At 37.1% G+C, this 26205-nt stretch overlaps 2 protein-coding genes across 2 annotated transcripts; one reads left to right on the forward strand and one right to left on the reverse strand.

Moving 5' to 3' along the window:
• Positions 1 to 217: 217 nt before the first annotated feature.
• Positions 218 to 20817, forward strand: LOC127443419 (calcium-binding protein 2-like). Its single transcript, XM_051702015.1, has 8 exons — positions 218 to 293; positions 799 to 1017; positions 9094 to 9124; positions 9574 to 9708; positions 14333 to 14442; positions 15489 to 15636; positions 18831 to 19619; positions 20798 to 20817. The coding sequence occupies exons 1-7, from the start codon at positions 252 to 254 to the stop codon at positions 18854 to 18856; spliced, it is 711 nt and encodes a 236-aa protein (XP_051557975.1). The 5' UTR covers positions 218 to 251; the 3' UTR covers positions 18857 to 19619; positions 20798 to 20817.
• On the reverse strand, positions 19607 to 25739 carry slc43a3a (solute carrier family 43 member 3a). Its single transcript, XM_051702019.1, has 12 exons — positions 25509 to 25739; positions 25300 to 25429; positions 24248 to 24294; positions 24082 to 24158; positions 23871 to 23963; positions 23563 to 23702; positions 22899 to 23041; positions 22006 to 22146; positions 21289 to 21396; positions 21022 to 21208; positions 20819 to 20939; positions 19607 to 20019 (listed from the first exon to the last, which is right to left on the reverse strand). Exons 1-12 carry the CDS (start codon positions 25708 to 25710, stop codon positions 19855 to 19857), a joined length of 1554 nt encoding a protein of 517 aa, XP_051557979.1. The 5' UTR covers positions 25711 to 25739; the 3' UTR covers positions 19607 to 19854.
• Between the last annotated feature and the right edge of the window lie 466 nt (positions 25740 to 26205).

Genomic DNA, 26205 nt, shown 5'->3' on the forward strand with positions numbered 1-26205 from the left:
GAAGAAACAGGTCTCTCTGCTGCCAATACATCCTGTGCATTTGGCTGTTTTTAGAGGTATTAACACGACCCGTCACCTCTTGTTTAAGCAGCTCCGCCCTCCCTTGGGATATGTGACTGTGCTGATGACGGGATCCTAAAATTTATATAATATTTGAGCACAGGGACCATAAGTGAGATATACTGGCAGGGGGGAAGGGGGAGGGACAGAGAAGACCAGAGAGAGCTGGAGCAAACAGGAGAGAAATACAAATGATGGGAGCAAAGCAATCTAAAAGAAGCAGTATGAAGAAGGTAATGTTACCATTTTATATAAAGGTATGTATGTAGATTATATAGTCCAATATTACTTTTTTTGAGAAGTTGTAGACTGTATGTATGAGTGTGACAGATTTTGAAAGTTACTTTTTGAAAATTACAAAGAATGTAGAATTTTCATTTTTGCATGTCTGTCTCTTTAAACTATCAAAATAAAGTTTATTTAATTTAAGCTCGTTACGCTGTAAAAATTATATTGATGTTTGATGGACAATAATTACTTTGATTTGCATTAAGACCTTATTTTAACCATAAAAGTTTCAGTTACATGTAAATTATATCCAGTGAGACTATTTCAACTGGAGTATTTGATCAAACCCAACAAATATAATTTATAGCAGACGTCCTGAGATTTCTGATGATTTGTGAAGACATTCCACCATGGAGATCCACTTTGCTTAAATGTAGCACATTTGAGAATTAGACTTAAATTGTCAATCTGGAGTTTGTTTAGTCCATAATGAAATGGTTCCTTGTAAAGGGGCTTCCGACCCTTGAGGGCAGTGGAGTGCCATTGGCAGCCACCTTGTTAGTGGGCAGTGGTGATACGGCAGCTGAGGAAGAGGATGACGAAGAGTTGGGGGTCGATCGACAGTTTGAGGAGCCGATATGTGCTCTGGTTCAGAACTGTACCATGCTGCACAACATCGTGGGTCCCGCCTGCATCTTTCTCCGACAGAGCTTTGCTCAGTCTCAACTCGTATGTACACAAATGCCCCCTTCAAAGAAAATGCATCTCGATGTGCAGAATAATCCTATCAGTGAATCTTGTCATCATTGTGTCTCTTATCCATCCATCCATCCAAGGGCGTAGCAGCCATGGGGGACCCGTCCCCCGCACTCTTTAAAAGGTGATATTTGTCCCCTGCACTTTTCCAAGCTAAACCCATACCAAGTCCAAATGGTGGATTTGTATACAGTATTCTTTGCATTTTGTTACTTTTGGTTGATTGAGCGACCATCCAGCCAATCACAGGTGAGTTTCATAAGCCAAAACAACCCTTATGTAATAGGCCATCAGTCAGACGGTCTAATCAACTTGGTTCCATTCATTTCTACAAAGTTGCATTCAACAATGCTCATTTATCCATGTTTTTTTTTTTTTTTAATCGCCATTGATGTTGATCTAAATTAATAATCTAGAGATGAAGGATCACACAAATGAGAGTTATTTATCAGCATATCATTCTTGACTGGGGGTGGGTGGGGGATAATAGTGTTCAAAACAGTGTTACTATGAATGCAAACTTTAATACAGTAAAAAAAAGACACTCTATTAGCATAACATAAATATATAAGTAAATACAAATTTCCAACATTCTTTTGAATGTCCATGTACTAAAATAAAATACTTGATGCCATGAGTGTACCTTCATTTACTATTATTTTGAATGGCCATGGAAAATGAAGCAATGTGATAACAATTTTACCTGGTCGCAAAAAGTAGTCTGTTAATTTACCTGATGAACTTTCACCTTTTGCTGACCGTTTATGCTTCACAGAGCTAATGTGTGCTTCTAAATCGCATGCACCTTTATTAGTAACTGACACATAAGTGCCAGCTTTACATGTCATACATTCTACTTCCCACGGATCTCGACCTGGATGAAAGCATGGGAATTTTTTGTGCAAATCTTCAGTAAATTTGCACTTTCGTTTGGGCATTGTTTCCACTCAGCTGTCATTTGCTGCTATTGTCAAGCAACTGTTTGATGCCGAACACAGCAGTGCTTCGCGCATTCGCGAGAGATTGACAGGCAGGAATTTGGCCAATAGTTGCTGCAAGCCTCTTATAATCGACCAATTGGTGTGCGAGAAGGCAGGACTTACAAAAAGGGTCATAATGCAACTAAAGCCGAATCCCGGACATTTTCGCAAATTTAGAAATCCCAGCCGGATGCTTTTTTAAGGTCCGAAAAAGAGGACATTTCCAAAAAAAAAAAAAGAAAGAGGACGAATGGTCACCATACATTACGTGAAATGCACTGCAGAAAAAAACAAAGGACAATACTTTTACGCACACATTGTAAGTGGAGTTTATATCAATCTTTAAGTTATGCTTTTTACATTGTTTGTGAGATAATAGTATGATCGGTTCTTTTTGCCAATTTAAGCAGATTACTAGATTTGTTAAATATGTAAAGCTATTTTTAATATCAGCTCCTGTTGTTGGTGTCCTGTCGATAAACTGTAGGAAATAAAGATAGATCTGCTGTGTTCTTAGAACACTTTTACTGAAGTGAATATGCAGACATGCTTTTTTATACATGAAAATGTACGGACATTATTGAAACTTTAATTGTTGTCTTTTGATAAAACTCTTGCTCAGCAGCTTACAAACTGTAGGGAAATTATAGATTTGCTTTGTTCTTATAATGCTTAAAACCTCTACTGAAGTCTCTTTGTAGGTCTGTAGACATTAAAATTTTAAAGGATTAAAATGTTCTTTTGATCGTTGATTCAGTGACTAACTAATTTCACACAAGACACTCATTTGTCACCACCTTCTGGCATTACCAGAAATGGTCACTGAATCATTAAATGAATCTGAACTAATTTTAGTGAATGTAGTCAAAAAACTCCAGCCACTTATACACAGATACATTTAACTCCCACAATGCACAAGCACAGAGTAAAAAATTTAATTGTGCACAAGCACAATTATTCAGGATCAGCTTGTGTTCAGTCTTTTATTGTCATATGTGAAACAGAAGCAAGTGCTCCACAAGATGCCCTCTTTTTTTGCAGCTAATTTAGCCAAATATTGCCATTATTTTGCAATACTTGAATCTTTTTTTTTTTTTTTTTTTTTTTGGGATTTTTCCCCTTTTTCTCCCAATTTGGAATGCCCAATTCCCAATGCGCTCTAAGTCCTCATGGTGGCGTAGTGATTCACCTCAGTCCGGGTGGCAGAGGACGAATCCCAGTTGCCTCCGCGTCTGAGACAGTCAACCCGCGCATCTTATCACGTGGCTTGTTGAGTGCGTTGCTACGGAGACATAGCGCGTGTGGAGGCTTCACGCCATCCACCGCGGCAACCACGCTCAATTCACCATGCGCCCCACCGAGAACGAACCACATTATAGTGACCACGAGGAGGTTACCCCATGTGACTCTACCCTCCCTAGCAACCGGGCCAATTTGGTTGCTTAGGAGACCTGGCTGGAGTCACTCAGCACGCCCTGGGATTCGAACTAGCGAACTAGCGAACTCCAGGGGTGGGCAATACTTGAATCTTTAAAATACTACAAATATTAAAAGTAAATAATATGTATATATTAATATAATACTTGTATCATACTTGTATATTAATATATATTGTAATATATTAATACTGCACTGCAAGTGTTGGGTCTGTACAAGCCACCTACTGACAGCTGTGTCCCCCCACTTTTAACATGACTGCTATGCCCCTGCATCCATGTTTTGTTTTATTAATCCTGTTGAGTCAAGCCACTCATTCCTTTCCTTCAACTCCATAATGACCTATTACCTGCCACACTGTCATGGTATTGGAGGATACCAAGTCATTGTCCACTAATCACCATCCACAGTGAGTTTCCATCATTAATGAAACCATGTGTACAATACTTTTTGAAAGTCAAAGTCAGGTCTATTGCATTTTTGCAGAGCAGTGGGAAAAAAAATATGTGGTTCAGATTACACATAGATGTTTGCTTTTAAATTGTAAGCAGTCATTGATGCAGCATCTTTAAGGTAAATTACATTAAAGTTTTCAATATTCCATATTAAACACAATCGTGTAACACGTTACAATAAGTTTGTATTTGTTAACATTAGTTAACTACATTAGTTTACATGAACTTACAATGAACACTTATTCAGCACTTATTAATCTTGGTTAACATGAATATCAACATATACCAATAAATGTTTTAATTAAAAGTTGTATATGTTAACATTAGTTCATGCATAATGAACTAGCATGTACTAACAATGAACAATGGTATATTTCAAATTTAACATTTAAAGATTAATAAATGCTGTGAAAATATATTTTCCATTGTTAGTTCATGATACATAATGCATGTACTAATGTTAACAAATACAACCTTATTGTAAAGTGTTACCAAAAATTGCAGTAAAAAAAAAAAAAAAAATAGCAAAAGCACAACCTTGTTAAATATTAAGTACATACATATATTGGTCATTACTATTACCACTATTATTCAATCCATATGTAGTTACACTGTCACATGGACGCTAACATGAAATGCAACCCAAATGCAATTTGTGTAGGTGTGCAACAAATGTGGGAATCCTTATATCTATAATATAGCCATTATAATATAATATCACCTGAGAGGAGTATGGGTCTGAATGGAGAAATGGCAAAGTAGGGTTTATAAGATTGTAATTTAGATTCTAAAGTGTGGACTAATGATTTGAAACTATGGCTCCATGAAGCAATGCAATAGTGACTGAGACCACTTTGACTTTAATATCTTATAGTTCTATTGGGTGTTGATTTATACAGTATATGCCATAATGTTCTTTTTTTTTTTAATTCATGAAAGGATCTTGTTAAAACTCAAAGTCCTTGCGGGACTGGAAACTCCGAGTCATTGTATAGGGAAGGGTTCGGTAAGGCATTTCATTTTAAAGATGAAAGGTGAAATTTAGATTTGTGCAGGATTCCAATGGTGGAAATGGAATGGTGGTTATGAAAACAGTCTACAAAATACAAAGAGGAATATATGTATAGTAGCTTAATGTTTCACATCAATATCAGCTTTATTACTATCCCAGAATCCAATCGCATGGATAGTGCATTACTCTTTCTTTTATCATATTGAGAATCCTGACACAATAAATATATTTTCATGCGATCTCTCTGAAAGTTGTACTTCTTTTCTCTATTGACTTTGTGTGATAATTGTGTCTTTTTTTTCTGGTCAATTACTTTCATTTGCTATTATTCATTTTGACTGGTAATGTCAGTATGCACATAGTAATAGTACAGGATGGTAAAGTTGCACATGTACTAGTGTGTGTGTGTTGAACTAATACTATATATGCGTAGCTTACGCATAACATGTCTATACGTTTTTTCACAGATTGTTAAATTTTAACAATGTAAAAGTACATATTTTTATTTAAGTCTTCGACATTTTAATCACCTTTTCGCTTTCACTAGTTTGTTTCTAAAGGCCCTGCGGTGTAAGAAATACATTTTTAAAATGACGAATATTCCATGTAATCTCTCATTTAATGCAAGGTCCTAAAATCTGCATGCATAATAATTAAAGAACTAGCAAAACATAGTTTATATTGTTTTAGTTAGAGTATTGCATGTCACATCAGGACATGTAAACTACCCATGTTTCTTTGAATGGTGATTCTTACTAAAATGGATGTTCCTCACTAAAAACATAAGTGAACACCATTCAACTCCATTTGTTGCCTGACAAGCAGACTCTTGTAATCTGTTCACCGAAGTGACCCTTTCCTGCTGCTTGCATCATGCTTGCCAATTCATGGCAGTAATCAGCCTAAATACTCTCCAGCTTTGTGAATATGTTCAGGTTGGCCACTGCCAAAACACAGGCTCAGTCAATCAGATCAAAATCTAAATCACCCTTCCATTTTTATTATCTTATTTATGTAATGTGTAAATGATGGTTCAGATAAGTTCTTTTCTCTGATATTGATGCTATAATGACTGAATTTCCATGAACAAAAATGTATGACAACACATGCAAATCCATGTTTTGCTATTCTGTCCTTAGATAACTTACAGATACAGCAGACTGATCACACTGTGAATTCAACGACAGTAGGTTGAAAGTTCTGCTGCAGAAATCAGTCTGTGCATACCCAAATATATTCCACTGCCCCCAGTGGCCGAAGCTGGAAGTGTTTTGGTGAAAAGTGATGGCAAAAGAGAGTTCCACTTTTAGTTGTAAATGACAGTCAACAAGAAAGCATATTTTATTAACTCTAATCCCTAACCCAATCCTAAACCCAATCGTCAGAGATGTAAAAAAACGTACTTTTAGAGCAAAAATCCAACATCCAACAATCCAACACCATTGTTTATGTGAACGCAATTACTTTCTGGTTTTCATGGAACCAGAACTCATGTCAAGGAGATTGCAAGTACAACACGTTTTCAGCAGCACCACAGTGAAAGGTGAGCACATTTTAATTAATGGCAAAATGTCTGATGGGGATGGTGTTCGTCAGTAATTCGAGAGATGGGGTATGGGGCTTGTCAGTAATTTCGCAGTATTGGGTTGATTTAATGGTACATGAACATTCGGTATAGCATTGTCAATTTCCTGTGTAATCATGTTGAAAACATTCCAGAATACCATAGCACAGTGGTTCCCAACTGGTTTTGCTTCAGGATTCAAGAAGAAAATCAAGAGTTCATGGCAAATTTGCCACAAACTTGCCACAAATTCGTGACTGATTATTTTTACATGCAAATTAGCAAACTTCAGAACAGGTTCACCACTACTGGTGAAGAGCTGCAAACTGCTGACAAACATTTACGGTGAACCACAAGCTCATTTGAAAATAATGTGTGGCAAATTTGCAGCTAGTTTGTCAGAACTCCAGATTTTTGTAAGGGTGGGCATCAAGTGACAGAATTACCATAACTGTTTTGCATACAAAGTGAACAAAAATGTCCTTAAAATCAAACATTGAAACTAATTAATATTACCCTGAACTGCATAGGCCCAACAATAATGCAAAACTGCTAATTTGGCAAAGGCTTAGTTGGAAAATGGACAATTTTTGTGATTATCATGTTTACAGTATACATGTGTTCAAATTCCAATGCTTTCCTTTAAGAAACTCAACAAGACTGTCTTTATATTTTGAGCATTTGGTTTCATGCTCATATAGCCAATTCATTTCATCACACAAAACACATTGAGGTTGGCATGTTGATCCTTTTTGCAAGTGATCCCGTATTTAACAGTCTGGGTCATATTTATTTTTACTTGCATAGTTTTCTCTAGGTGTTTGATGATGAGGGCATGTCAGGCTGTCCATGTTGGAACTTGTCTAATCTGGATAGCTTCAAGATTGATTTGCACCAAAGTACCATAAAACGTAAATCCACATCTGTCAACATCAAAAGATATGGGAAGCATTTGTCCTTTCTAAAGTTCATAACCCTATTTATTTTTTGATCCCAAATGGCTAGTTTCATTTTATTATTTGCATTTAGCATGGTTTCCCCTGCTATCTGAGACCCTATCAGAACAGACTTCAGACCCACCAGTTTAGGATACACAGCAAAAGCTGGTTTATCCCATAAGGGCTTTTATATAAATGCCTGATTTTGTGCACTCAAGGTATCGCTGGATCCACATGCGGAGAACAAGTGCTTACTGGTATAATTACAAAGCAGAACAATCCTGAGTCATTCTGTGGCTCAGATTAATGATACTCAGAAAAGGGAGAAGATAAACACATTAATAGTGTGTGATACAAAACTCATATTACAGGGGCACTCCCTTTGTTTTCACCCATGACGACCGGTAATCAGAGTCTGCCATGTTCTTCTGCCCTGCAAGTTAATACAACAGTGTACAGAATGTTGCCCCGGGCGACACTGACAGGTCTCCGTGAGGGCTAGCCGTTATAATGTAACATGATGTAAATGTAGCATTTGAGCTTGTGAGTTGAAACAGCACAGTTCAGAATGCAGAGCAGATTATGGTCTTGTTTGCATAGTTTGCTTAGAATATGCAGTCATGGACACAATATACTGTATATATACACACCCATAAATATTGTTTATCTAAAGCGAAAACACCTCAATACCATGGAAAAAGGGGACAGCGTTCGGGAACTTTTTTCGAAACAGTCCAATTATATTTGCAATTCAAAAATTGCATATAGCAGCTTTAATAAATGTCACAATAAAAGAACTGTGGAGTCTTAATATCTTAAATTGATAGTTGACACAAAAATGAAGAATTCTCATAATTTACTCACCCTTATGCCATCCCAGATGTGTATGACTTTCTTCTGTTGAACACCAAATGAGTTTTTAGAAGATTTCAGCTCTGTAGGTCCATACATCGCAAGTTAATGGTGACCAAAACTTTAAAGCTAAAAAAAAAAAAAAAAAGCAAATGAAAGGCAAAAGTAACCCATATGACTCCAGTGGTTAAATCCATGTCTTCAGAAGAAATGTGATAGGTGTGGGTGAGAAACAGATCAATATTTAAGTCCTTTATTACTATAAACTCTCCTCCCCGCCCAGTGGGTGGTGATTTGCATTGACAATGCAAATCACCACTGCATATCGCTGAAAACAAAAGAATGTGGAAGTGAAAGTGGAGATTTATAGTAAAAAAAGGACTTGAATATTGATACGTTTTTCACCCACACTTATTTCACTTCTGAAGAACCACTGGAGTTCGGATTACTTTTATGTTGCCTTTGTGCTCTTTGCAGCTTCAAAGTTTTGGTCATCATTCACTTGCATTGTATGGATCTACAGTGCTGAAATATTCAAAAAATGTTGAGCAGAAGAACAAGAGTAAATTACGGGAGAATTTTCATTTTTAGGTGAACCATCCCTTTTTATTCATATAGAACATGTTAAAAGTTAAAAGGTTGATTTGTGGTTTATTTATTTGTAACAGCATGGTATTTGCAAACTTTTGTACATGACTCTCTGTATGTCCCATGCCTAATATCATGTATTTCTCTTTTTTGCATGTATGTGTTAGTCTGCATATGTTCATCCTAATACACTGACTGTCTCTAAAATCTGTACTCACAACAGGACCGAGATCTACGGCCAGAGGAAATTGAAGGTACAGAGATGTCCAACATCACTGATATGCTTTATATCTTTACACTAAATGCTTTCAGTGATGAATTAACCCATAAATCAAAGCAATGATTCCCCTACAGTGTCTGTTAGCCCTTTCCCTCCATTCTCATGGATTGTTCCCATTACCTCTCTCTATAAAGGTCTCTATACAGTGGCCCCAAATAGTATTTGGACACTTAAAATGTATGAATGTCATTGGTGAGAAACGTTATCTAATGCAATTACATTTTCTCATTTTTAAGTGTGGCTAAAACATCCAGATGCTTTTAGAAGCCCCTGTCTATGTATAATCTTATCCAAGTCCCTTGAACACCTGAAAGTGGTCACTGTACCCTTATCCTTCAGTATCCTCTCGCTGCACTTTGCTGACAGACCGCAACAAATTCTCATTCACTCACTCTTTAATACTCACTCTTTCTCTGCTTTCAGAGCTGAAAGAAGCCTTCAGAGAGTTTGACAAAGATAAGGATGGCTTCATTAGCTGTAAGGATCTAGGCGAGTGTATGAGGACGATGGGCTACATGCCCACAGAGATGGAGCTGATTGAACTCAGTCAGCAGATTTGTGAGTTACACACTTATCTTATCATTGTAGTTAAAGTGATAGTTCGCCCAAAAATTAAAATTCTCTCATAATTTACCATGCCATCCAAGAAGTGTATTGTTTTCTTTTTCTGTTGAACACAAACATTTTTATAAGACAATCTCCACTCTGTTTGTTAATACAAAAATGAATGGTGACCAGAACTTTGAAAGTCCAAAAAGCATATAAAAGGCAGCATAAAAGTAATCCATATAACTCCAGTGGTTATATCCATATCTTCAAAAGCGATATGATAGGTGTGGGTGAGAAACAATTCAATACGGGCAGGGAGGAGAAAAAGGACGTTTTAACTATAAATTCTCCTCCCTGCCCAATGTGCACGAAAAATGTGAACTGCCAAAAACAAAAGAATGTGAAAGTGGAGATTATATTTTAAATATTGGTCCGCTTCTCACCCACATCTACAACATTGCTTCTGAAGATATGGATTTAAACACTGGAGTTAGGGGAGTTCACATGTACCTTGGTGTGGTTTGAGGCTTCAAGAACATAGAGGGAGTCACAAACGAGGGTATGGAGTAGGTCAGCAAACTTAGGTGATCACCTGGCACTTCAGACATTTGTATCCAACCTAACTCTGCTACAGAGCACTTCAGCCGGTCAGCAATCCTCTGCTACTAACGCCACTCCATTTTAAACATTGAGTCAATGGTTAGATGGTTTGGTCCATTCTTTGTATCCAGGCAAACAATGTTAAGCACTAGTTAGTACCTTTTTGTAGTCCTCGTTGTTCTTTTCTCACTCCAGTGGCGCTCCTGATTTCACATGTACACTGGGCAAACTTTTTCCAAGCACTAACTCTGTTCACCCCACACTTGTTTCACACCTTGTCTCACACACCTGGTGCACTCAAATGAGCATCCATTTTATACTCTCAGGTTTGGGATTGGCGGCGGATCCTTAAAGTGACAGGGCACATTTTCTCTCCGCCACACTGTTTATGATTTTTTTGTTTTTCTTTTTGTTTTTTTTTTAACACTTTAAAGCAAGTCTGTTGGCTAAAAGGTATGATTTTTTTTTTGGGGGGGGGGGGGGGGTTACAAATTACAGGTTGTCATACATGTAACTACAAAACACAATAAATTTGAGTGCTTGCATTTTACTCAAGTTTGTTGTACATGAGCATCCTTATTGCCACATCATGGTATTGTATCAGTTGTCTGGGACAGATACTCCTAGTCAGGGTAAGAGCATTCTGCACATATTATTGGAAAAAATAACAGTTACACATTAAAAACTAGTCCATTACTGTATAGAAAAGAACATGTTACACAAACAAGATTGGGCCATGGAGCTTTGTGATGTCTTACCACCAGTAGCACAAAAGTCCCACAATTGTTTCCATCTTTTTGTGACATGGAGCAGAGAGCACCAGTTTTCCAGTATCTTCGCAACTCTTTTATTATTATTAATGTTATTGTTGTTCTCCTGTATCTCACAGCCCATATACTTCCTGAGTAAATAAGTGAAACACACATTGTTTTACAGGGTTAACATAATTACTTCTTGTAAGTAACATTGGACTGGTCTGCCATAACAAAAGTGCTAAAAATATAAATCCTTTGAAATATTACTTGAAGGATTTATATATATATATATATATATATATATATATATATATATATATAAACATAATGTGAAACCAAATTATTGGCATAGCAGATCTTGTACACTGTTTAATATAGGATATTAATTTATGGTTTGTGCTCCTAAGATCATCTAATATGATTCATGTTTTATAAAGACACTATAAGTACTACTGATCTTTTGTAGTGTCTGTTTGGATCTGGGATGTAACATTAAGAGTAAATGTTTTGATGACACATTTCAGTCAAGGAACTTGGTTAAAATTAAAATAGCAGACTCATACAGTCAGTCATGTTAGCTATAAATCTAATGGTCAGGACACTCTACAAATGGGCACTACACTTTTATATCCGAGAGAAAATTATACAAACCTTAAATCACAGTATTCCTCTGATGGCATCCGTTTCTTTAAAAGATTGCAGCCTTGGAGCTTATCTGTAAGTGCTTGATTCCATGTCAGTGCTGTTACTCTGGTCCCGCCCTGATAGTAAAACGAAGCGTGATTGGTTGAAGATAGAATGTGCTACGATTGGTCTGAGTAATGTGGCCATTTTCTGATTGGCTTGAGTAGCCGATGGGTGGTGTCCACCTATTTGTAGATTTGTGTGCACGTTTTGGTGCTAGATTTGTTCCAGAATCAACAAATGCGTATAGTGATCCGCAAATGCACAGGAAGTGATCCACAAATAAATGCGCGCGATTCACAAATGAATGCTGGACAGAGTTGTTTTTGTGAGTTAAAAAATATATTTGTAAATAATTTTTTTATTTGCAAACCTCATTTTATTTATTTGTGAATTCACTTTATTTTTGTGAAACTCCTAACATATATTTATAAAATCTCATTCTTTTTAGTTGTGAATTCATTCAATTTATTTGTGAACCAACTTTCTATTTGTGAATCTCTTTCCATTTGTATTATAATATGCAACAATTCTATCTCCATAGTATAAGTACACGATCACACACATACACAGGGTATTTTTTTAATCGCATAAAAATTCAGTCTATTGCCATTTTTTATGTTAACGCACTCACACAGTACTTCGTTGTTATTTCGTCGATCTCCATGTGACAGGGAAGCGGAGAGAAAGTAATGAGCCGCCAGTGTGTGTGTGTGTAGAGCTCCAGCTGAAGAGAATGAGATCTCAAACACAACATTCCGTAGTTTTGTGACATCCTCAGCGAAAATAAAGTTGTTTTGATCCGGCTAGTGTCACCCCTGCTTTAATATACTGTTATGAGAAGGATCGTGTGTCGCAGCATGTCTGGTTAGGACACGGTGGGAATTAAGGGGCCGTTTACACAACAACATTTTCAACTAAAAACAGAAAACTTTTTATGCATTTTGGCTGTTTGTTTACACGACAACGGCGTTTTGGGGCCTGAAAACGCAAACTTTTGAAAACAGGTTTCAAAGTGCAAGTTTTTGAAAATGACGCCATTATCGTCTCCGTGTAAACATACAAAAACGATGACGTCACGCGCACGCGTATTACAACGCAGTTAAGTCTATAAGTATGCGCGCGAGTACTTCAAAACAATGCGCGAGACATTCAAAACTACAATGGCGGACTACAGGACTGTGTCTGTGCTGCTCAAGATTGAGTTTATTGACTCTTCTCCAGCAAAGTGTAGATTTACTGCATCAATACTACGACCAGCGATTGCCATCTTCATTGTTTGTATTCACCGCTCTGTGGAAGAATGCTTATGTGCGCAGGCGCATAGTGTTTCTTTACAAAGTGACATCGACAACTACTGGCCTGGCATGCATAATACAGCGCTTTTAGTCGTTTTCGCGGATCCGTGTGAACGGGGATCGTTTTGACAACGTTGTTGTCTGTGCGCGAAACTTTTCAAAAACGCAAAGGAAAAACTTTTCCATTTTTAGTACATCGTTGTCGTGTAAACGTACCCTTAGGGCAGCAAAAAACACAGTCCTGTAGTCCGCCATTGTAGTTTTGAATGTCTCGCGCATTGTTTTGAAGTACTCGCACGCATACCTATAGACTGAACACGTAATATGCGTGCGCATGACGTCATCGTTTTCCCAAATTAGCATTTTTGTATGTTTACACGGAGACTATAATGGCATCGGTTTCATAAACGTGCACTTTGAAACCCGTTTTCAAAAGTTTGCGTTTTCAGGCCCCAAAACACCATTGTCGTGTAAACTAACAGCCAAAACGCATAAAAAGTTTTACGTTTTTAGTTGAAAACGTTGTCATGTAAACGGCCCCTTAGCTTTCATGGTTTCTTTTCATCAGGATGTGGTATTTGCAAAAAGATTATAGTAACCAAAGGTAAAAGTAAAACCATGATAACATGGACAGTAACCATAACACATTTATGCAATTTTTCATAAGAAAAACACATCCTGAAATTAAATTATATTCCCTCACTACCCCGTTATACTGATATAAGTTCATGGTAAATCTTTTTTAATATCTGTGATGTGTGGATTGAAAGCCTTGGCTACAATTTCTGTCTGTTCATGGTACAGATTTACGTATGCTTTATTCCTTTTCAGTGCTGTTTAGAATGTTTGGGGCCATTTAATACGATTTTAAACTAGTTTAATCGTCGAAATATTATGGATTTTCACAGAGGTTTTGAGCAAATAATAAATGCCGAATCCACGACCCAGCCCACGCGTCTCGCAGCGCTGTTTATGATGGTCTGCACGGCTGAACACTCGAGACTTGTCCACGAGTAAAATGCACTTCTCTGCGCTGAGCCTTGAGGTGCGCTGACTGATATGGGTAGAGCTGTTTCTTTTCTCGTTTTTAAGGTTTGCCGTTTTATATTTCTCATACGCAAACTACAATCAGAGAGTCGGGCAACTTTGTCGCACCAGTGCGACCTCTTACAAAGTTTAGTTGCAGACTGGAGCCCTGTATTTGAACAGGACAGGCACATAAACCACACATCCAAAGTGTATGCATGATATTTCCTACATTAATGTGATAGTCAATCACTAATGTTTGCCCGCTAGGTGGTGGTAGAGTGGACTTTGAAGACTTTGTAGACCTGATGGGCCCAAAGATGCTGGCTGAGACAGCAGACATGATCGGGGTGAAGGAACTAAGAGATGCTTTTAGAGAGGTTTGTGTTGCATTCTACTAAAAACAATAATTGTATACATAACACATTAACTACTTTATAATAACTAAACACTTTAAGTCAGGCATTATTGTGTGTTTTATGTCTTAAAGGAACACTTCACCCAAAAATGAAAATTCTCTCATTGTTCACTTACCTGATGCCATCCCAGATGTGTTTGACTGTCTTTCTTCGGCAGAACACAAATGAAGATTTTTAGAAGAAGATTGAGCTCTGCCAGGTTCTTATAAAGGAACCATACAGGTGCCAACACTTTGACGGTCCAAAAGTCATATATAGGCTGCATAAAAGTAATGAAAGCGAATCGATATGTTTATGTAAGAAACAATAAGTGATAATTAAAGTTTTTAACTTTAAATCTGCGCTTCCATACAGGGCTCTGATGCGGTTTGAAATGGCCGAACTCTCGCATCAGCTGCTGGCAGGAAGCGCTTTTTAAAAGTTAATAACGTTTAATTATCCATTTATTTTTCACACAAACGTATCGATTTGCTTCAGAAGACATTAATTGATTGACTGGAGTCGTGTGGATTACTTCTATGCTGCCTAAATATGACTTTTGGGCCATCAAAGTGCTGGCACCTGTGCATTTCCATTAGAAGGACCTGACAGTGCCTATCTTCTTCTAAAAATCTTCATTTGTGTTTTGCTGAAGAAATAAAGTCATACACATCTGGGATGGCATCAGGGTAAGTGAATAATGAGAGATTTTACAATTTTGGGTGAACTGTTCCTTTAAAGGTACTCTCAGGTTGACAGGTTGATCTACAGTACATGTTTATCTATAGTTGTAAATTATCTATTGTATCATTTATATCCCATAAATGTATTATGTCCTTTAAATGTGTCATGCACAATAAAATGTTGCTCATCCTTTAATCTATGGATGCATTGACATATTTGGATTGATAAATATGTACATATATTGATCCTGTGTTATTTATTGATATATCTATTTAATACTTATTCACATGGTCACGTGTTTTATTGTATTTATTTATTATTTAACTGAATTCCCTCTCTCTCAGTTTGACTCTAATGGTGATGGTCAGATCAGTCTGGCTGAACTGAGGGAAGCCTTGAAGAAGCTGATGGGAGAGCAGCTCAACCACAGAGAAATTGATGAGATACTCAGGGATGTTGACCTCAATGGAGATGGGCAAGTAGACTTTGAAGGTGAGAATTTCCCTCTTTACTGAACACAAAAAAATTAGTGGAGAGTTGCATAGTACTTAACCCTAGAACGCATTTGCAACCTTACCCCCCCCCCCCTTAAATGCATTGTGGGTCGAAAAAGCCCCAAGTGAAAATTTGATGCTCGTTCTTCCTTAAACTACTATTAAATTACTAATTTACATTTCTAAATGGTTGTTATATTTTTTATTTAATTCTGAAGTGTTTCAGTCACATTGAGTTTTGGGTGACAGTGTAAAAAAAGGCTGTATTACACATATATGGGCAATTTCCATGTTTGGTGGTAAAATGTCTTTACAGTTCTACCCACATAAACACATACATTTAAGTACAGTGAACTAGGATAAACTTTTTTTTTTTTTTTACAAAACATTTAGTTATAAACTTGAAAAAAGACAACCTTAAGTACTCTATATTGCTGTGTGACCCTACATTGCTATATTACTCTGTAGCAATATTTGTTGTTCAAAGTGGTGAGGCATATGGAAAAAATAAAAATTGCAGGTTCAAACACACTAAGAATTGGTCCAGGAGCCATTACAATTGTGTCCTAATCGCAGGTTGCTCCATGATGACTGGGTATAATGTCATGCACTTTGGATAAAAGCATAAACTTAATGACAGCTTGCTTTACTTGCATACAACATAAATATGAACATGGTATTTAGCATATATTTAATTACATAACAAATGGAAACTTAATAATACCAGTGTTAAATGCATTGAATACCATAGGAAACACATGGGTCATATACGACCCACATATGCAGTGGGTCGTATATACCACTTCATGTAAAATATATATATATAGTTAAAAAATAGACAGCCAGGTGGGTTTTTAACCCACATATGCATTCTATGGTTAATAATCAGCTATATGATTACCACAGATATCTTTGTAGGGCTTTGTATCTTTTGTTTCTCAGCATAATGCAATCAATATTGAGCTAAAACTGAGAAAGCATTTAATGTGAGACTGACAATCTGAAATGATTTTCTTTAATGCTTGCCTGTTTTTTTTAGATAAAGTTTTGCATTCATGGAAACGTAAAAAAAAACATATATATATATATATATATATATATGTATGTATATATAGCCTATTGCCTTAAATGAACTCAGAATTACTTTGAATCAGATGCTTATGGGATGAGTAATCTATTTTGTATATTTATATATATATATATACACAGTGGTGTGAAAAAGTGTTTGCCCCCTTCCTGATTTCTTATTTTTTTTGCATGTTTGTCACACTTAAATGTTTCAGATCATCAAACAAGTTTCAATATTAGTCAAAGATAACACAAGTAAACACAAAATGCAGTTTTTAAATGAAGGTTGTTATTATTAAGGGAAAACAAAATCCAAACCTACATGGCCCTGTGTGAAAAAGTGATTGCCCCCTAAACCTAATAACTGGTTGGGCCACCCTTAGCAGCAACAACTGCAATCAAGCGTTTGCGATAACTTGCAATGAGTCTTTTACAGCGCTGTGGAGGAATTTTGGCCCACTCATCTTTGAAGAATTGTTGTAATTCAGCCACATTGGAGGGTTTTCGAGCATGAACTGCCTTTTTAAGGTCATGCCACAGCATCTCAATATGATTCAGGTCAGGACTTTGACTAGGCCACTCCAAAGTCTTCATTTTGTTTTTCTTCAGCAATTCAGAGGTGGACTTGCTGGTGTGTTTTGGATCATTGTCCTGCTGCAGAACCCAAGTTCGCTTCAGCTTGAGGTCACGAACAGATGGCCGGACATTCTCCTTCAGGATTTTTTGGTAGACAGCAGAATTCATGGTTCCATTTATCACAGCAAGTCTTCCAGGTCCTGAAGCAGCAAAACAGCCCCAGACCATCACACTACCACCACCATATTTTACTGTTGGTATGATGTTCTTTTTCTGAAATGCGGTATTACTTTTATGCCAGATGTAATGGACACACACCTTCCAAAAAGTTCAACTTTTGTCTCGTCAGTCCACAGAGTATTTTCCCAAAAGTCTTGGGGATCATCAAGATGTTTTCTGGCAAAAATGAGAAGAGCCTTAATGTTCTTTTTGCTCAGCAGTGGTTTTCGTCTTGGAACTCTGCCATGCAGGCCATTTTTGCCCAGTCTCTTTCTTATGGTGGAGTCATGAACACTGACCTTAACTGAGGCAAGTGAGGCCTGCAGTTCTTTGGATGTTGTTGTGGGGTCTTTTGTGACCTCTTGGATGAGTCATCGCTGCGCTCTTGGGGTAATTTTGGTCGACCGGCCACTCCTGGGTAGGTTCGCCACTGTTCCATGTTTTCGCCATTTGTGGATAATGGCTCTCACTGTGGTTCTCTGGAGTCCCAAAGCTTTAGAAATGGCTTTATAACCTTTTCCAGACTGATAGATCTCAATTCCTTTCTTTCTCATTTGTTCCTGAATTTCTTTGGATCTCGGCATGATGTCTAGCTTTTGAAGATCTTTTGGTCTACTTCACTTTGTCAGGCAGGTCCTATTTAAGTGATTTCTTGATTGAGAACAGGTGTGGCAGTAATCAGGCCTGGGTGTGGCTAGAGAAATTGAACTCAGGTGTGATAAACCACAGTTAAGTTATGTTTTAATAGGTGGGGCAAACACTTTTTCACACAGGGCCATGTAGGTTTGGATTTTGTTTTCCCTTAATAATAACAACCTTCATTTAAAAACTGCATTTTGTGTTTACTTGTGATATCTTTGACTAATATTGAAACTTGTTTGATGATCTGAAACATTTAAGTGTGACAAACATGCAAAAAAATAAGAAATCAGGAAGGGGGCAAACACTTTTTCACACCACTGTATATAATGCCCTTACTAGAGCTTTTTAAACATATACTGTATTGTCCACTGGACAATGCAATAGATGCACACTCTAGATAACAATAGTTATAAGAGGATGTTCTGTCAAAGACATAATCTACTTTTATAAAGCTAACGATGATGAAAATATACATTCTACCCCTAATAGTTATTGCATGTTAATTGCTTTTTTAAATGTATGTAAAAACAGCCAATAATTTTTTTTATTAGTCATATAAAAAATCTACATATTTTGGATTAAGTCTCTATTTTTCCCATTAACACGAAGTGTAAAGAATTCTGCTTCTGTATAAGTCATTTATAAACATGCACAGCTTAATCTATTTTTTCACATTTCCCTTCACAGAGTTTGTGCGAATGATGTCTCGCTGACTTTGAGAATATACGAAAAAGGAAAATAACAATTAGTTTGTCTCAATGTGAAGAGTGAAGTACTATGCGTCTCCTTTACATAACTACCATGCTGTTTCTTCATCCAAACACCGTGTTCTATACATCCATCATTTATTATTTTTTGTTCTGAAACGTAAATTAATCTAAGCTATACGATGACCTAAAAAGAGATTCAATCAAACCAAAGCAAATCTATACGTTTTTTCTATAAGTTAAAGAATTTTCCATGTTTTCATATGTGTTCAGAGTTTGAATGGTGCAAACCATAGCAAAAAGTACACATTTTCTATAAAATTGTTTATACATGCTATAACCTACCACTTGATAAATACATCTCTGTCTGAGATGTGCATGGTCATTGTGCATTGACAATGCAATGGATATCATTTATCAGTATTATATGTGTTTTGGACAGTAGACCATTAACTTATGGGACTAAATCCTGTATGATGTTGTTAGGACTGTTTCCTTGTGGAGGCAGGGATTTAAGTATTTATCCTCATGCAAAACTGGACGTAACTCAACTCTGGAAGAGTCTGGAAATATTGAACACAATTGCCTGCAAGATTTCTTGTAAGGACCTGTGTCTTTGACACTTACAATATGTAATCTCCCCATAACACGTTTCCTGATTTGTATGTGTAAACCCATTGTTTTTTTTTTTTTTTTTTTTTTTTCTAAATATCAATGAGTTTATTCCAACTACAGTGAACTCCAAATATACTTGTTTGATATTTTTATTGTATTTCATTCATAAAGTCTGTAAAGAATCAATAAATAATGAAATTAAATTGCTGACTAGGAGCTGAGTTTTTTAATCTCAAAATCAGAAAGGTAAAAGAAAGTTTGTGAATACACAATAATCATAATTACTATTCCCTTTACCAGTTGAAGCTTAAAAAAGCTAAGGCCTAGATAGTTATTCATAATCATTCAGTATTATCTCTTGAATTTCATTGGTTTAAATATGAGTATGTTTATAGATGAAGTGATTGTAATGAATACATTGAGGTTTTCTTATCTGAAGATTCTGACAAGCTCTGTGAGTTTTCTCTCTTTTTCGTCAGCTCTCTACAGTAAAGGAACAAATAGAGAGGATGAATGAAGGCGAGCAGAGTCAGGACAGTCAAGATGATGTTCACCTAGAAGGAGAAATACAGTGTAATGCAAGTTAACAATTATGATTCATTAAGATAAATAGAATTCAACATAATTTGGACTAAAATGTGGTGGGAAACACTGTTAAAAGTTACAAACATTCTGAAGAGGGGTTATATCATAGATGTTTAATTTTTTCCCCGGAGATGCACTTATAATGTTAGTTGAGTACTGTGCTCCAAAAAACTCTTTTTTTTTTCTTTTTTGTTTAATAATTTGTTTTATATGAACAATTTCCACCATCTTTCTGGCCCTTAGAATTAAAAGGGCAATTTGTGCTGCCGTTCCTATAAAAAATGTCCCACATTGCATATGAAATGAGAAATAGTGCTTTGCAGCTCTCACACATGGGATTTGGGTTTGCTATCTGGTCTAATATCGTTTTTAACTCCCCCATCCTTCAAACTAACAGCCTCCGCAAAGTCTTCTTTACATTGAAAGGATCTAAAATCCAAGAAATGTGTCACTCAATCTGTTAAAAATAGACTGAAATGATCGGGGACCTTGTTAAAAATAAATGAGCTACTCTCTCCTAATGTTGCGAACCTTCAGAAGGACATGCAGACAGGAAGGTGCTACACACAAACAAAAATCTATCCTACTTCCTCCATATTACCTCATTAACATTGTTACTGGAAAGAGTTCACTTTTAAGGCATTTTGTGAGTATTTGCGTAGTAAACTAGAGTATAACCCAGTAGCAGGTATCTTCAGCTATGCTAAGAACCACATGAGCCTTTAAGATTTCCTAGCCGAAAACAAGGTGTGTGACTGATAGATTTACATAAAAGGGGTCTCCTCCAAGAACTTTGATCAGGGCAAAGCAGGGATACTGCAGCAATGACAGCACAGCTGACAATGACATCACCAGACCATACAACTTTCCAAAATGATGGGCTGGAAACCTGTAAGAAGATTAATTGCACTCAGTTAAGTGGACTGGATGTCATTCATATCGACAATCAAGATATTTACTCCTTTACTTACGCAATGCTGATGAATGCAGCATTCCCTCCATACAGAAAAGAACGGTTAAGGACCTGAAGGGTGAAAGTGAGGTACTGGAGAGGGAGAAATGGAATGCTTGCACAGATGGAGAACAGGAGGCACTGGAAAGAGGTGAGGAGGAGAGACAGGATGGAGGAGTGCAGGTCTGCTTCCTGTTCTGACACACCTACCAAAAGAAAGATCTGCACTGGAGATCTTAGGTAAACAATGTGTTTTAGAAGACTTCACATTTCTCAGTGAACTGACCTGGGTGTAGGGGTTTTCTTTTGTGTCTGTCCATTAGCAGGCCATTCCAGGGAGCACAGAGAACTCCACAGAGCTGGGTGAAAGCGAACGCATTGGTGTACTCACTCACTGGGAAAGAAAAAGAGATAGGGGGCGTGGGTCAACCTGATCACATGGGAAAACGACGTGTTGCTGCCGAATGTTCATGTACCCTAACATAGACTCCATGTTCAAGCATGTTCACCTTTCCCTGTGGCACTACTGAAAGTGCATTGTGCAAGCAAATGCCAAGACATGGGTTCTTGTCCCAGGAAGTAATGGAAACCAGGATTTAATGGTGACTGTGATTCTGAGGTTGCATTTTTGCTCATAATTTATATCTTTACTCCACTGGTTTAGGGTTGGGGTTTGGGTTAGGGGGTAGAGTTGATAAAATATGCATAACTCACTTTACAACTCGCTTTTGGCACCACTCTGTGGACATATCACTCAGAAACTGGAGCACACACGTGCCCATACATTCAAAAACACTACCAGCTTCTGCCACTTGGGGCAGTGGTTTGAATTTCAGTGAGCACAGACCGATTTCAGCAGCAGAACTTTTGACCAACTGTTGCCAAATTCACAGTGCGATTAGTCAGGTTGGGTGCAGAAGGAAACAGTTTTGCCACAATAAGTCATTTTCAAAAATTCCTAACATAAAAAAAGATTCACTAAAAAAAACTTAGTGTGTATTACCAATGGCTGGGTCTTGGTTGGCCAGTCTGTTGAGCACTGGATTCAGAGTTCCAATGAAGAAATAATGACGCAGCTGCATGACTGACAGCCATATCAGGTGCCACAGGAAGAACCAGGACAAAACACAGCTCTTAAAACTGGCTACAGTCACATGAGAAACTTTATGTCAGTTAAAGGGATAGTTCACCCAAAAATGAAAATTCTCTCATCATTTGCTCCCCCTTATGCCATCTCAGATGTGTAAGACTTTCTTTCCTCTGCAGAACACAAACGAAGATTTTTCGTAGAATATCTCAGCTCTGTAGGTCCATACAATGCAAGTGGATGGAGGCCAAAAATTTGAAGCTCAAACAATGACATAAAGGCAGCATAAAAGTAATCCATAAGACTCTAGTGGTTAAATCCATATCTTCAAAAGCGATATTTTAATATAAATTCTCTATCCTTGCCAAAAGCAAAAGAAGAAGAATGTGAAAGTGGAGATTTATAGTAAAAAAGGAATTAAATATTTATCTGTTTCTCACCCACACCTATTATATCGCGTTTGAAGATATGGATTTAACCACTGCAGTCTTATGGATTACTTTTATGCTGCCTTTATATGCTTTTTGTACCTTCACAGTTCTGGCCACCATTCACATGCATTGTGTGGACCTACAGAGGTGAGATATTCTTCTAAAAATCTTTGTGTTTTGCAGAAGAAAGAAAGTCATACACATCTGGGATGGCATGAGGGTGAGTAAATGATGAGAGAATTTTCATTTTTGGGTAAACTACCCCTTTAATCAGTACATTCATTTCTAAGTAATCCATTTTAAAGGAAAAGTTTCAGTATCATCCTTCATCGTAATTTTCTACAAAGACAGGTGTTATGATGACCAAGCAAGCAGTACCTTTCTCAGTGTTGTCTGTGAGCTGTAGTGAGTCTGCTGTCTCCAGTGGCTCATTATCTACACCACTGCCTCTGTTCATATTCTGTTCTCTCTTTGCCTCGTATTCTTCAACATTGTAGCTGTTTGATTTTGCACAGCTCATCCTGTATAGAGGAATGATTTGTGTTTGGGTTATTACAGGTAAGACTACAGATTATATGTATTGTAGTTAGGAAAAAGGAATAGTTTGGCTAAAGAATATGTGTACTCACCCTCATGTCATTCCTAACTGTATTATACTGAAAAAAATGTTAACCTAAAAAGTTTGCTTCATGTGGTAACATCTAAATTAACTGGTTTCATAGAAGTCATAGTCATAAATACTATTTTACATCACTGAATCAACCTGAATATATAAGGTTACAACAACAAAAATTATTTTTAGGGTTATTTCTATGGAAGAAATAAAGTCATAGGTTTGGAACAACATGAAGGTAAGTAAATGAAGACACAATTTATATTTTTTGGGTCAACTATTCCTTTAAGGCTATATTTACAGTACTGGTCTGGATGCACTATTTATCTATAAATTTGTTTTTAATTCATGGATTTATTTAGCATTTTTCCATCACAAATAATACAAAATAATTATTTTTATTATATGTTTATACATTGTTTCACTCACCCATATTTGTAGTTCTTTGGGATAGGATAGGGAATGTGTGATTTTGGCAAGAGGAAAAGCGTCCGGAGGAGATGAATGAGATTACAGGCCGAGAGGAAGAGGAATGAGGAGCGGAGAGAGACTCCTCTCTCATTAAGCACCTTTAAAAATGGTTATGTAGAGTTATGTATCTTGCATTTTATGTGATAAAATACTGTGAAAGATTTAGAATGCAGTGTTCTTAATGCTTGTATCAGCAAAACTGCTATACTTCTAAAGCTCAAAATTAAAATAGTAGTAGTGCGTAACTCACTAAAAACTCCTCTTACCTTAATAATCAAAAAGATCACTGATGAAGAGTCAAAGGCACCATTATAGACAGTAATAATAGTCAATCTATGAGTGTCAAAAAGGTTCCCCACCTGTGATGTAGATAAATAACGCATGCAATTATTTCCTCAGATCTCTTGGTGTATTATGTGAAATCAATATTTGATATGCTCAACACAAACAAGTGATCATAATCGCTAATGGTCATACCTGCACATTTGTGATTAGAAATAAAATGCCCCCCACAGCTATGAGGGATAGAGCAGGGAAAAGCAAGATAGAGAGAGCTGGTTGAAGGAAAAAGAGAGGGAAATTAGTCATACAAAGTAGCCCCAGAACATGTGTGTGAACATTATTAAATCTTTGTTGTCCATACCTTCATTTGATAATGCTACTAGCAAGGTTCCGGTGGTGTAAAGAAATCTACAAAAAAAATTGAGTGTTCCATTGGAATCAGTATAAAATGTAGAACACAGTTTACACTCACTGAGCACTTTATTAGGAACACCTGTACACCTACTTATTCATGTGATTATCTAATCAGCCAATCGTATGGCAGCAGTGCAATGCATAAAATAATGCAGATATGGGTCAGGAGCTTCAGTTAATGTTCACATCAACCATCAGTATGGTGGAAAACATTTGATCTCTGTGATTTCACCCGTGGCATGATTGTTGGCACCAGAAGGGCTGGTTTAAGTATTTCTGTAACTGCTGATCTCCTGGCATTTTCTTGCACAACTCAGAATGGTGCCAAAAACAAAAAACATCCAGTGAGCGGCACTTCTGCAGACAGAAACGCCTTTTTGATGAGATAGGTCTACAGAGAATGGTCAGACTGGTTTGAGCTGACAGAAAGGCAAACGGTAACTCAGTTAACCACTCTGTACAATTATAGTGAGCAGAATAGCATCTCAGAATGCACAACACGTCAAACCTTGAGGCAGATGGGCTACAACAGTAGAAGACTACGTCCAGCACTTTGTTAGGACCATAGTGTTTCTAATAAAGTGCTCAGTGAGTGTATTTTGTTAAATATAATTGGCATTATAATGGCCTGTCCGTCTGTCAACCAATTTTACACTACATAGACTGTATGAATTCATTTTGAGAATAGAGTGTTTGTATCTAATTTCGAGCTCTTCACACAGAAAGTATGACAAATGTATAAATTATTTTGTTTTTTGGGGCCATGGAGACTGACCGATTAAATTATATACAAGTTATGTAACAATTCAAGGAAATGTTTCCATGTTATAATAAATGGCTAAATTATTGTCTATTTGGTTCAATGTCAACTGATGTGACAAGAGCCAAAATCCCCCCCCCCCCATCAGAAAAATGTCTTGACTCCACTGCAGAGGAACACGGTTGTGCAGTTAAGTCTTCTCTGACATCTATTTTACATGCTACGAGGCACCAACTCACATTGCCAAAAATCGTGTTGGCATGGTGCCAAAGTGGTCATATAAGAATCCGTTGGGCAGAGTGAGAAAGTTGTTCATGAAGGAGGCCACAGTAAAGACCAAGGAGAAATTCTCATCCTGTTGACTGCAATCTAAAGAGAAAAAGATTGAGAGAAAAAAATAACATACAAATAAAATTGTGTACAATTACATCATTGTAAATGACCTCACCTGCACTAAGTTCTCCACTAGCATCTGTCCCATTGATGCACAGATCACTGAAGTAGCCATCTGTCTTCAGGACAAACACAAGAGACGCCCAGCCAAACACAACGCCAGCAAAACACAGGCACTCCAGCAGTCCTGTAGCCAGAGTCAGCTTGTATCTTACCGCCATCCCTGATGCTCCCTCACATCCCAGCATCTTCTGCATCCTCACTACGACACCTCTTGAACTGTCCACTCAGGTAGGACAGTTTTTAGTTTACCCCCTATTTTAGTCTTAATTTCTGTCTTAAATTAGATGCCTTTTCTCGCTAAATTAATATCTTGTTCTCTTTCCTTGTTTTGTGTTTTACTGTTTGCTCGCATTTGACCAGAAAAAAACTGATAATGTAAGCCAGTTACAGCAAATGCGTGGTAGAGATAAAGCAAGCCTTCCACGTGTTCGGACTAAAAGTGGTGCGTGCAGATTTACTGTTAAAAATATGGAGGAGGATTTAAAGAGCATGCAGGAGTCTGCATTAAATTTCAATAGGAGGAATTTATGTGTAAATTGTGTGCAATTTGTGTGGTCCAATGCATAGTTGCATGTTTGTTATTATCATTTTTATGTACTACTTTCTTCTGAGCTTCTGCTGCAAATTTGTTCAAAAACCTAAATATTTTACCCTCTTAACCTGTCCATGATGTGTGACTGGGATTTATG

This window comes from Myxocyprinus asiaticus, chromosome 7 (genome assembly GCF_019703515.2).
Source record: "Myxocyprinus asiaticus isolate MX2 ecotype Aquarium Trade chromosome 7, UBuf_Myxa_2, whole genome shotgun sequence".
Lineage (NCBI taxonomy): Eukaryota > Metazoa > Chordata > Actinopteri > Cypriniformes > Catostomidae > Myxocyprinus > Myxocyprinus asiaticus.

What these genes read in the sequence shown, in the direction of transcription:
- slc43a3a (XM_051702019.1), bottom strand. Translation starts at nt 25,710, where the DNA reads ATGCAGAAGATGCTGGGATGTGAGGGAGCATCAGGGATGGCGGTAAGA. An exon ending in TTCTAATCACAAATGTGCAG is followed by an intron (nt 23,964 to 24,081) that starts GTATGACCATTA and finishes TCTACATCACAG; the next exon opens with GTGGGGAACCTTTTTGACAC. An exon ending in CAACCAAGACCCAGCCATTG is followed by an intron (nt 21,397 to 22,005) that starts GTAATACACACT and finishes TTTCTTTCCCAG; the next exon opens with TGAGTGAGTACACCAATGCG.
- LOC127443419 (XM_051702015.1), top strand. Translation starts at nt 252, where the DNA reads ATGATGGGAGCAAAGCAATCTAAAAGAAGCAGTATGAAGAAG. An exon ending in AAAGAAGCAGTATGAAGAAG is followed by an intron (nt 294 to 798) that starts GTAATGTTACCA and finishes TTCCTTGTAAAG; the next exon opens with GGGCTTCCGACCCTTGAGGG. An exon ending in GCTTTGCTCAGTCTCAACTC is followed by an intron (nt 1,018 to 9,093) that starts GTATGTACACAA and finishes TACTCACAACAG; the next exon opens with GACCGAGATCTACGGCCAGA.